Source organism: Motacilla alba, chromosome 13, assembly GCF_015832195.1.
Source record: "Motacilla alba alba isolate MOTALB_02 chromosome 13, Motacilla_alba_V1.0_pri, whole genome shotgun sequence".
NCBI lineage: Eukaryota > Metazoa > Chordata > Aves > Passeriformes > Motacillidae > Motacilla > Motacilla alba.
The window spans coordinates 4108783-4121853 of record NC_052028.1 but is presented as its reverse complement, the minus strand read 5'-3'; the positions used below and the strand labels follow the sequence as shown (position 1 = coordinate 4121853).

At 39.8% G+C, this 13071-nt stretch overlaps 1 protein-coding gene across 3 annotated transcripts in view; it reads right to left on the bottom strand.

Moving 5' to 3' along the window:
- SLIT3 (slit guidance ligand 3) overlaps nucleotides 1–13071 on the bottom strand; it is a 475720-nt gene that overhangs the window by 69404 nt on the left and 393245 nt on the right. For all 3 annotated transcript variants that reach the window (XM_038150223.1, XM_038150221.1, XM_038150222.1), the window contains 3 exons: nucleotides 10132–10203; nucleotides 5514–5677; nucleotides 1594–1718 (listed from right to left, as the gene is read on the bottom strand). In XM_038150223.1, coding sequence (XP_038006151.1) covers nucleotides 1594–1718; nucleotides 5514–5677; nucleotides 10132–10203 — 361 coding nt within the window. The remainder of the gene's footprint in view (nucleotides 1–1593; nucleotides 1719–5513; nucleotides 5678–10131; nucleotides 10204–13071) is intronic.

The window sequence follows — 13071 nt, the reverse complement described above, 5'->3', positions numbered from 1 at the left end:
AGGGCCAAAAAGAGAAGATAAGCTCATAACACATTTTTACTTAGAATAACCTGGGTACCTGCTCCATGATACAAGTCTTACAGAGTAAGGTATATGCAAAGACTTATGTGTTCACCTGCTAGTTCTGAAATAATTTACTTTTCAAGTTCCCACCTGATGAATTCAACATAATTTATGTTAAAAATCAAATTAAAATGAGCATTTTCTTATTAACCTGAGGAGATAAACAGGTTGTTGTCAAGTAGTTTCAGGTAAACAGATTTTTGAAAATACAGTCTTTTAAATCCTAGAAAATTTTCTCATTGATATGCCACTGGGTAGAAAGATTTCTAATGACAAGAAATTTCCAATGCCCTTTTCAATTATTTGGGAGAACTGTTATTATTCTTGAGTAGGGGCACTGGGGTGAAACAGAAGAAATAAGCTTTATATTTTCCCTTTCCCAATGTTTCTGTCAATTACCCTGGGATGCATCCCAGGAAAACAGAGAAGGGAGATGGTGACATCATCAGAACCAATTAATTCCTAAATCCTACCTGAAATGTAACATACACATACTTGTGCTTCCCACATGTATGTCTGGTTTTGTCCTCCTTTTTTCCCCTATAATTCTTATTACTCTGTGTTTTATGAGCATCTGTTCCAACTGACCAGGACTGTCAGTAGTATCCAAAGAGGCCAATAATAAAATCCCAGTGTGCAGGATGCAGCCTACGCTGGCCATAGCACCTGAAACCCCCCAGGCTGTGAACAGATCATATGCCTCATTTATTACTTATACTTAATCCTTCAGCTACTGACTCCTGAGCTAGACGTCCAGCTACAGCAGCTCAGGGACAGTGCCCTGGTGTCCTGAAGCTCTCACAGTGCCGGGTGAACAAGGGGAGTTATCCATCACTGCTGAAGAAAGTGCTTTACTCAATGACCCTTTCCCCATTTCCCACTGTGCTGTCACGAAGCCCACAATGACTGGAATCCCCAGGATTCATGTTTGCAGATCCCTCTGTGGACTTCAGTGCTCTGAATTCAGAGACAGATGATTTAGGGGTTGTGTCTGATCAGGGATCACCCTTCTGCTCATCAGTGTGTGGAAGGTGGGTGTAAACTACCAGGTGTCAACTTTCTGTCACCATGGACCAAACTGGCCCTGAATTGTCATCTGAACTGCCTTCCCTTTGGCTGGGAGCCTATGAAATGGTGATCTTGCTGCTGGCAGAAAACAAGAAACTAAAAGGAGGATAAAACCAACTTGGCATTTTATATGGATGTCTCTGTCCCAGAATCAGAGAAGGTCCACGGCTTGAAGGGACCTCTGGAGATGGTACAGCCCAACCACTCTCCTCAAAATAGGGCCACCTAGAGCAAGTTTCTCAGGGTGATCCGCGTAGTCACAGCACAAAGCAAAGCCCTTCCAACTGCACAGGATGAAATTTGTGGCAGGGCACAGCTGAAAAGTCACACACAACCTGCTTGAGCAAAGGAACTTTGGAGGCCAGCGCTTGTAAAATTACCTTCTCACAGCACAACAATTCAAGAACCACAAGTGATGGGGAACAGCTCCTTGCTCCTCATGGAGTTCATTTGGAGTCATACCTTGAAACCAAAGGGGCAGGTGCACTGGTAGAGCTCCACGGGGTCACTGCTGCACGTCCCATTGTTCTTACAGGGGCTGGAGAGGCAGGGGTTGCACTTGGACACGACACTGAGATCCACTGGCTCTGCAGAGGCAAAGAGAGTGTTAGCAGAGAGTGGATTGCAGAATTAGCACCTCCATGCACACAGCAACATCTTCCCCCAAGCACTGGCACAAATGCACATGCTGCAGGTGCACTGCACGACACCATGGGATTCCCAGGGATCAGAGAGGCTTTAAGTACTTAAATCAAGTGCTAGGCAAGTCTCAATGATGCTCATATTCTCCTGAAGATGCAAACATATGCTCTGAAAAAAGCATGTTGGGAACCTCCAGGGAGTGGGTTATATATATATATGGCTTTCAGCAATTTTTCCTGTTCTCAGTCCTGGAAATCCTGCAGCAGCAACCCCAGGGAACTGTAGCCTGACATTTCTATGGCTGATAACAAGAATGAAAGTGCAGATGCAACAACATAAATAAAAACCATGTACAAGACAGATTTAGTTAGAGGCTTATGGGAATATTTAGGTGCAAAGTGCTCTACCATCCTTAATTTTACCAGAGTCTGAAACTTATTTTCTTCCCTTTCTGCCCAGAAGAATGATCAACACTGTCCTATCTCAGCAAAGTGCAGTAAAACCTAATATACAAAGACGTAAATGTATGCAAGTAAATAACACGGCCATATTTAAACCATCTAAAAAAACTTCATATTTGTAGCAGAAATCTTCCAGAGAAGTAGTGAAGTTTGCAGGTGAGCAGGAAAACAAACACAGACTAAACCAACACTAATTACATTTGGGGTCCCAAGTCAATCAATACTTTATGGTTGAGATTTTACAGAAAGCTAATTTAGGCAGTTATATTCATAGTTATATTCACAGTTAAAACATAGTGATTTTTTAAATGGCTACATTTCAAATAATAACAAGTATTAACTCATTGGCTTTTATATGTAAAAAAATAAGACCTAGCACTTTAAAGTGGCTTAAATTATATCAGGCAGTAAAGACCTTAAAGTAATTTTATTTCATTTTCAAGGAAATAACCTTTTAAAATAATTTAAAATCGGTCCTGTACTAATCAAAAGTGGGCACAGAGCTTCTGTTACTGCATGATAAATGGCAAGAAGGAATAAATTGTGAAACATCCTGAAAGTGAAGAAAAGAAGCTTAAATTCGATGTTCAAGAGAAGGTGGGGCTCCAGAGTTACCAGAACTAGGAATGAAAAAAATCCCTTCCAGCCAGGGATTTGCTTTGAATTGTCCTGCACGAGTTATAAATGTTCACTTTGAACGCTTGCAGAGCACCAGCAGGGGTAAGAACATGGCAGAAGTGGGGGCTGAAGGGTCTCAGGTGACAGCACTGGGCTGTGTCCTGGTCCTGTAGTGGTGGTGGTGCCATCAGGGACTGACTGGGAGTGCACAGGCAGCAATGAGGGAGAAGTACACAGGAAGAAAAAAATGCCAAAAATTCAACGAAGGACTGTTGTCATCCTATTCTATCTTTGTGTTTATGTCTAACTGCACACCATACATGTTTTTTAACCTTGGAAGAGGAAATCACACCTGAATTCCTGGCACTGACAGGGAACGTGACATATCTGAGTTACATTTGTCTTCATGGTAAAATAAACAAAGAATAAACAAAGGTGGCTCCTCTGAGAGCTCCTGAGACAGGCAGCAGTGTTGCTCTTTTAGATTTAGAGGTCAGTAAGCCAGAATTTGTTCTACTATTTATTTCATAATACGTGTACATTTTCCATTTATTTCCACGGCATAGATCAAAGCTAATCAATGGAGGAGCTAATAAGAACAGTGTTAGTTCCTAGCACTTAAGTAGTTCATTACTTTGCCCTTGTGGATTTGATTTATAAATCCATATAGCAAAATGCCCTCAGCCCAGCACATTCCTTTCCTCTACTGCATAGCTGGGAGGGCAAGTTAATAAAAAGCAGAGCTGAGTTTGCATGACTTGCACATAACACACTTTTATTTCCTTGGCTCTGCTGAGACATAACCTCCTGCTCAGGCACAGGCTAAAAACATATTTTTAACAAGAATAAGTTAAAACTACTTTTTACATTTTTTTCTAATGTAAAAGTTCCTGGAGGTCACAGAGGACATCTGAGCATGACCTCCACGCAGCAGCTCAAGGTACCCAGCCCAGCATGGGCCAACTCTTGGTGCTGGGACCCAGGGTTTTGGGGGTCAGAGCTCTGCACTCCCTGAAATGGGAACAGGGTGCAGTGAGACTGCCAAACCATGCCCTGGTTTTCAAAATATTTGTATTTTCATGAGCAAAGGTGAATTTGTCAAGGGCCTAGAGCTTCTTGAACTTTACTGCCACTTGTCCAGACCATCAACTGTTTCTGCTTGTGCAAACACCAACTCCAAATCAACACATTTTTTCTCCTTTACTGTTCAGATAAAACAAGCTATGGGGACTTTTGGGATATTAGAAAGAACAGGAGCTTTCTAGTGGACCAATCTAATATTTACATAGGAAGCATACAACTACATCTAATATCCTGGATCACAGATACACTGATCTCTTGCCTAAGAGTTGCTTGTTTAGTTTAGAGAGAAAATGAGCATAACTCTTGATATGTCACAGGTTCAGAATGAAGAAGACAGCCTTTCCTTCTGGTTTAATTTTCAGATCCCGTGTAATATACAAAATCAATTATTTTCTTTGGTTCACTTCATGGGAGCAAGAGCATTATTTGGCATTTTTAGTACTTCTTATATTTGTGCTTCAAATTTGAGAGACTATTGTAAAGTCTCTGGTTTGATATCAGAGACTTTACATAACAAAATTATGTTCTGATAATTTTGAGTTCTGATAGTTTTGAGACTGACATTTTAAAGTAATTAAATTATAAGGGTACAGTTATTAAAGAGATATTTGAAAGGATATAAAATTCAGCTCAGCCTTGGGAACCTGTGTTTTAAACTCACCCCAACACCACCATTTGTTTGTTCAGCAGTTTAATTCCAGCACCTATAAAATCACCCTGCCAGGCAGCACTGTAAATGGGCATGGCACTCTGAGAGACATAAAAACAGGCTTTATGCCCTCATTTCCATTTCTAAGAGAGGCTACTGATCCATCTTTTCCACTATAAATATAGCTCCATCTTCAAGTACTTGCTGGTAAGCAAAGTGAGCAAAACTCTGAAACTCTTTTTTTACAAGAACATACAGATATGTCTTAATGTCCACCACTCACTAATGAGCTACTTATTTAATCCATAAAAAAGTGGATAATCTGTCTGAGTGCTCTCTAAAGCAGTATACTCCTGCCACTGAGCACCCGAAATTGTTCAGAGCTGCCCCTCAACCCTCTCCTGAATGAATGCACGCTGAATTCAGACATGACATGTTTTCTGTAATCTGCAGCTTCTGAATCACTGCTGATGGGAACAGTTTGCAGATCTGCAGATGAAAATGTACTTTTTGGTAAATATTTGCTTTAAGAATTCTCTGTTTCTCAGTTTTCAAGTAAATGTACATAATAAGTAGAGTGCTGTATGTTTTTATAATACCTCTTGTTTTCTCAGTTTTTCGGGGGGTAAGTCACAGGCCAAAAAAAATTGTTTGTTCCAATAAGTTCCAACAACACCCTATATGCTAATGTGCCTTTACATAACCTGGTGTGAGCATCAGGAACACTCACTGCTCTCAGGCTCCCTGCTTCTCCTGCCATTGGAGCTGCTAACTGCACTTTGGGGAAGAACACCAGAGAACACAACATGGAAGGAGCGTGACATTTTGGAAAACAAACCCCAACCCCACCTCCCCCACGATGTCCAAAACCAAGGGTGTAAGAGCAAAGCCTGGGGGGAGGCCAGGGCAGAGGGTGCCAGGGCTCCTACCTTTGCACTGGAAGTGGTGTGTGGGCGTGGTGAGCAGCAGCCTGTCCACCATGGCTTCGGGGCCGCGGCAGCGGGCGATCCCGGGCTCCTTGTAGCCCGCCTTGACCCACTCGGAGAGCCAGCGCAGGTGGCAGTCACAGTGCAGGGGGTTGGTGCCCAGAGCCCTCGAGGTGCAGAACAATTAGCACAGGTTATTGGGTTGGCAAAGACAGCAAACAGCTCTGATCTCATCAAGGCACGGTTTATTCTACATTTCTACGTTATTGTTTCCCAACTAGGCAAAGATCTGTTGAGTATTCAGGAAGGATTTTAGATTCATGTCCTGCTCTTCTCCTCTCTTCCCATCATTAGTTAGGGAAGTTGTATAAACACCTAAGAAGAAATCCCTTTTTCAAACAATTGTGCTTGAGCAATGTCACCAGACATATTGCTTTCATCAAATTCATCACATTGATTCCCTTTAATTCTCTGTCCTTCCTGAGCGTATTCTAACCCTGAATTGAGTAATTTAGTTTGGATCTGATGACTCACATTAATGACTCCTCACCAGATGAAACACATATGCAGAAGATACCTCCATTTTCCAAACTGCAACCCAGTGTCTGCTAAGTTTATTTATGACTTTTAAAACACGTTTGCTGCTTGATCCATCATTTGAGTTAGGTCAAATAGTTGTAGAAGATGCATTTATATAATGACATTTTAATTCTCAGAATTTTTCCTTTATTCATGGACATCTATCCAAAAGCAAACCAACCTTTTAACCTTAAATTTAGGTACTACCTTGACTAATTTGTACTTCTCTTTCTCTTGAAGAAAGTGGTTTTTTAGGTAACCAGCCAATTACAAACAAAGTTCACATTTCAGAAAAATCAGTTTGAAGCCAACTAATTGTTTAAAATGTGAAGAAATGCATGTTGAAAGTCTGTATTTATTTTGCTCAAAGTCAATGTAAGACTTCAGCTGTACAACACCTGAACTGACATGAAAGGAAAATAAACAAAATAAAGGATAGCAGAAGGAAGAGATACTAAAGAAACCAATGATTCAAATAGGTTTTTAGACTTTAAAATTTCTGCATATGCTATAAACTATTTTTAAGATGGTACTGTAAACTCAAGCATCTTTCAAATAAAAACATATCAGGCAGGATATTGAGATAGAAACCTCAGTAAATTTGTTGATACATTTCTATTGGAGTGACTAATGAACCCACTGTGCCCTAGACAGATTCATAATGAGAGTTCATGGGTTCAAACCCTGTCTGGGGCTCATTCATCAAAATTAAATGTGTACTGCAGCTCAGCATTAAAAAATACCCATCCACTCCTCCTGTAAATCCATTGCTTACAATGGAAAAAAACTACTGGGTTGACTTTTTGACCCTGGAACTGTGATCAACTGGCTCAGTTGTCCAAGGTCAAACAAAATGCAGCAGTGAAAGCTGAGAAATTTTTAGTGTTGAGAAACTGCCATATATAAAATGTGAGTGGGAGGACAACGGAAAGCTTGTTACCATGTTAATTAATATTTATAAACTACATTAGAAATAAAGCTGCTCTATATTTACTAAAAGTGATTACTAATAATATTGTTGACAACTTCAGAAATGTATCCTTCCACACTTCTGTTTGCGGTTTGTGCTTTGTTTGAGGGTTTTTGCCTTTTATTTTTTTTTTTTTTTTTGGTTTGGTTTGGCTTGAGGTTATTTTTTGGATTTTTTAAAAAATTTATTTCCAGGAACTGGAGATAATTCTTGTATTTTCATTCATGAGTTCTAACATACTTTCTCAATTTCTTTGCCTATTATAGCAAAATATTTCCAGAAGGTAAAAATATCTTCTGCTGTAAGGAAATACCACTGGAAGCATTTTCAAAATGTTGGGCAGATATTTCTGTTCAGACACTTATTTTGTTTAGGCGCAACTCTGAATAAAGTCAATTAAAATAACTCTATCCATGACAATGTTGAAAAAAAGAGGAGAGGACAAATTATTTTTATAGGCAATTAATAAAAAATTGAGTAATGAGAAGAAAATTCAGCAGGATTAGAAATCTGAGCTGTTTATGAGAAATATGTTGGAAATACCTGCTGTACTCAACATCATCCATTCCTGAGGGTTTGTGGAATCCCTGGAGTGCCACGGGGTCAGTTTGTGTGGGCAGTGCTTGGGACACTGAATCAATGAATGGTGAGGACAGCACCTGCAGGAACTGACCTAACTGGGAAGGTGCCAGTTCCATCCCAGCAGAGTTTGGGCTCTTTTTAAGCAATATCATACACAATCCTACAGCAGTGCTGCCGCATTCTTATCATTGCCCTGGATTAAAAATGTCAGTAGAGTCATGGCTTAAATAGACAATTATGTATGTGATTCAACTAAATGAAGTCATAAATAGTAAACAAAAGCAGTGTACAGCACATAGAAACCTACCTCCAAATTTAGTGAACTAAAGCTGCATAGTTTGTTATGATATTTCCATTACAGTGAGATGATGTTCATGACATAAAGGAAATTTGGTGAAAATGCTCCTGTAGGCTTTTAACAGCTATGGAGAAAGTGACTGGACCATCTAGATTTCACTTTTGTTCTTCCAATTACAGACCAACTCAAAACTATTGCAAAGCACTGACTAAAATCAATAGTTTTGTCTCTGCTACACAAATATCTCTCTGCAATTCTAAAAGCCAGTTTGATGTCCCCCTTGTCCTGCCACAGGAGGCTTGGGCTGAGCATCCTTTCCACACCCTGGCACTCAGCTCTGCCCTGCCACAACACCAATCCCACCCTCAGCCCCATACTTTGCACAATTAGGACAAATTTTTGTTCTCCCATGCTTTAAGAGTTTGATGTAGCAAGTCCTTGTATGATTTTCAAACTGACTCCAAGTTCATGCTTTCTCCTTGAGGATCTGTGTATCAGGAGGGGCTCAAAATGCATTTATTTTCAATTATCATGACTCAGTTTTTGAGTAAGCACAGCTTTTTCGGGCATGTGACGAAAAAATTCGTTGTGGTTGCTAAAAGTTTCAGGATCCTCTTTAAGAAACTGGAGAGCACAATTGCACTGTAAAATTCAACTGCTCAACTGTGCAAATTACACCCCAGACAGGTCTTATTTATTTTATGGATCCTATTTATTACTGTTCATTTGGGCTTTGTGTATTTTACATTTCTGGCAGCACATACATCTAAACAGAAAGAGTGCAGAGATTGTATTGGGCCAAAGGGGATTTTATCACTCCCTAAGGTGAACAGTTTACCCAGGAAAATTGGATCTCCACTTCATTGAATATAAACCCTGAGGGAAATTCAAACAAATGGAACATGCTATGTTTATTCCTGGAGTTCTGAAAATACTCCCAGCAGCCAGATTCCCAGTATGGAAAGTGTCACTGCACTCCCAAAAGCAGGTACAGGGCTTCAGCTCAGCCAGACTTTCAATCCTAAACACACAAAAAGACTTGACTAAACTGGGAACAGCAAAAACATATGTGTAAAACCAATGATACTAAGGTATAAGTTGGAAACAGAGATTATTTCTCTGCTCAAGTTGCTCTCATGATTTCTGTCCCTACCAATCTGAGATATTTTTCTTTTTTGCTGTCCACAGAGGAACAGAGACAGAAAGCTGCCAGGGATGTATCTGCTACCCAGAAAATACTTCAATACAATCTGAATCTGGTGTTCAGGGAGGTGTTCTGGAGAGCATGTTAAAGGTTAAAAAGAGACAATAAATAGATATAAACCTATGTTAAATGCACACATATCTGCTTGTGTGTACATCAGCATCAGGGCAGAAAACATCTGTATCAGCCTGTGAAACCACTCACTTCACAGAGGGACCAACACATGCTCAGCCCTCTGATGAACTGAGGACAGTAATCAAGAAACCTGCTGCACAAAATTGCTTTTCCTACATCAATTATCTAATAGCGTGAAGTATCACACACTATCTCAGTGAAAAAGCATTTTCAGGTCACTCAAGTTTAGTTTGGAGCCATTGCAGCTCTTTGTCTGTTCTTTCATCAACTAAACTGCATTGAAAGACTCCTGGCCCTCTACCAGTGTAATAGCAATTTCCTCAAAAAGCTGAAATGCCTAATAATTTTTGCAAACTATGGAATGAAGCATTAATGCTGTGAAATGACCAATTTCCATGTGATTAAATATATATGTCTGTAGTAGTGATTCATCAACAAGTCCATATACTGACAACATTCCAGCATGCAAAACATATGACACTTATTAAGCAAAGAATTCACATTTGCTTAATATTTGCTCTTTGTGGGAGGTTTCCTGCCTCACTCTTAAACCATAATATGCTCTGCATTTCACATCGACAATGCTGAAAGAAAACCTTAAACACAAAGTCCACAGCAGAGAAAACTGTCACACTTGCTCATTTGGTTTTCCTTAAGAAAATATTTTTATAACTAATAACAACAGGTCCTAGAAGTTTTTATTTCCTTTGAACAGATGCACTATGAATATCCAGAGCACATTATGAAAAGTGAGCAGGAAAACCAAAAAAAGCTATACAATCTTACCAATATGTGCTGTTTAACAAATCTAAAACCATCAATGCAAGAGATTCAGCCAGGCAGAAGTACTTACAGATGGGACAGGGACACCAGGTCATTGAAAGATCCCTCAGGAACACTGGAAATATCATTTCCATGGAGTGTCCTAGAAGGGGGAGAAGCAGGAAGGTAACAAACCACAGTATTTTGTCTGCTCCCTGCACCTGAAGGAATGGCTGCTTAAAAAGGGTATTTAATTTTGATTCTTTGAGAGTTTCTGTGAGTTTCACAACTCATGAACTTCCATGCTTTATCACCTCTGCCTCTAGGTGTTGGCATTTAAAACAATGATGCAATCAGAGCTGTTGGTGAGTGCTGCTGTAAATTAAAACGGTGACATACCATTTATGCCATTAAAAGTGTATTGATGACAAGTGGACCCTCACATCCAGACCTGTGTTCTCTTACAGAATCCCATTAGCCAGAAGCACAGCAAAAACAGAGCAGGGGAAATAAGAATTGTGAAAGTTAAATTAACTATTGACTTCAGAGAGATCCTAGGAGAGAGAGCAAGGGTCCCTGAGGGTAAATACAGCCACACTTTCCCATTCTTACAGTAAAAAAACACCTCTCTGTGCTACCAAGGAAAGCACCTGAAATCAGTTGTTTTAGGACATTATTCACCCTGTGCACAGAAACTATCATTTTTTAGCAGCATTTCCAGGACCTCTGAAAGGAATAAAAGGATTCTCCACTGTTTCCAGGACAATTTAAGCACCACTTTATCTTTTTTTCTGAGAAAAGACCCACATTTGTGCATGGGTTACATAGGGAAGCATAAATGGGAATTCCTGTCAGTGCTCCAGAGATGGCAGAAGAGGGTGGAAAACAGAATGCTGCTGTGTGGTTTGGAGCAGCTCTTGCCCTCAAGTAATTTATTTTTTAACTTACCAGGTGATTTGCTGACACAGCAATCACAGTTTTTATTTCTGTGAGTGTACCTATTCTTAAAACACTGGGTTCAAAACAACCCAAATCTCAACTCATGGAAACAGACAATTGCCCTAAGTGAAAAAAAAGGCATCTGTTTTTTGCAGCCTTTCTTCCCCAACACCACTTTCAGCTGTACCAGGATGTACACGATACACTTCCAACATCCTGATTCTAAAATTTTCCCTTAAGCTTTTCTTGGTTTTGACTATTATTAACAACTTGCCATATATAAGGGTGGATCTCCAAGAAATTAATCTGCACAGGAACAGGAAGGATATGAGCTCCCACACAGTAACTCCAGATAAAACACACTCACCAATTCTGTATGGAATGACCAAGTGAGTGAGACAAACCCACAGCTATTAAACAAGGAGTATTTTGTTGGTGTGAGGAGACCTAGTCAACCACTTGTCATCGAAATGGTCAATGAAATGAACACATCTAAATAAGCAGCTGCTCATAATGAGCTTATTGCTGTTCTTTTAAACTGCAAGACAATTCTCTGTAAACAGACACATTAATCTTCAGGCTATATCAGTCCCATTTATCCTGTGAAGGGAGTACATTTTCTCTTCTAGGTGTATTGGAAACATCCAAGAGAAGCTGAAGAATGATATAGCCATTTATCTGTAAGAAGTTAAACCCATCAAATAAAAACCTTAGAAGGATTTGCTTTATTACATGTCCCAAACACTGAGGTGTTTCATGGATGCAAGTGTCTGCATTTTAATAAAAAAATCATGTCAGCAACATCATCACTCCTGCAACTAAAATGAAATGACAAATGCTAAACCCCCCTTAAAACTCACAATAATAAATAGTGGCAAGAGAATTCAACAGAGTGCAACAAAATCTTTCCTCTTGGATCAACATCAGGAACACATTTTTATACCAAATCTCCTTATAAGCAAATGGTCAAATAAACCTTTCACATTAGGACAGTTAAAGCACACACTGATGTGTGTATTCTCCCTCAAAAGCACAACTTCTAGAGATCCTCTTGTCTGAACTCCAGCAAACAGCAGGGGAATGGATTTAAGGGGATGTGGATCTCCTCTGGAGGACAGAGTAACAGAACACTCGAGAATTCTAGAAATCAAAACCTCCTTTGACACAGAATCCACTAACTTATTCCTTTGTCTTCAGGGAAGGAAATTAATTCTACATATCCTTTTGGGCTGGGGTTTCCTGGTTGTTTTTCTTTTATGGACCCTTCCCACGTCCTGCCTGCCAGCCCATTGTCCCCAGCACTGGGCTCCTGCCGACACAAGGGGGATGTGTCCTTGTGAAGACAGAAACGTGAGCTCTCAGAGCCACATCCCATCAGGGGCCAACACCCACAGGGAGCCCCCAGGGGTGCCAAAGCCTGCAGGAGCCAGCAGAGCTCAGATGTCAGGGAAAGCCACGGTGCCACTGCTCCACGCTCACAACAGCAGAGCTTTTACAAACTGACTGCATTAATACACGGAATCATTCTCTGATGAAAGAAAAAAAAAACCCAAAACACAAAAACAAAACACCAAAAAAACCCCATACAAAAGAGCCAGATGCTTCTGTTAGGTCAAATCAGTGCAGCACCCAACAGCAAAAGTGTATTGCAAAGACTTTGTGCCCAAAGATTACTGGTGACAGCTTTATCATCACACATACTAGCGTTTGTCTGAGCTTTGAGCTGCAGGAAATATCCATCCGTTTTCAGTAAAACTGGAGTATCTGTTAATAGAATATTCAGTAGGTCATTTTATCCCTTTTCCCTCTAACTATAACATGGACAATTATTTAGTGACATTAGAAAGTATTTTGATTTTTGGACTTTGCCTCTTAACTAAGTCACATATAAAAATATGTGATTACACAATGATCTTTAAAATAATCTGTTCAGGTCATTCAGAGAGCTCTAATACTTATAATTTGTCTCAATCTCAGCTTCCTTAATCTGTTTATATTTAGTTTCTAAGAAGACTAGCTTTGAACAAATTAACTGAAAAACAAATCCACAATTTTCACTGTAATAGCTTTGTAAAACCTACTTCTGCTTATT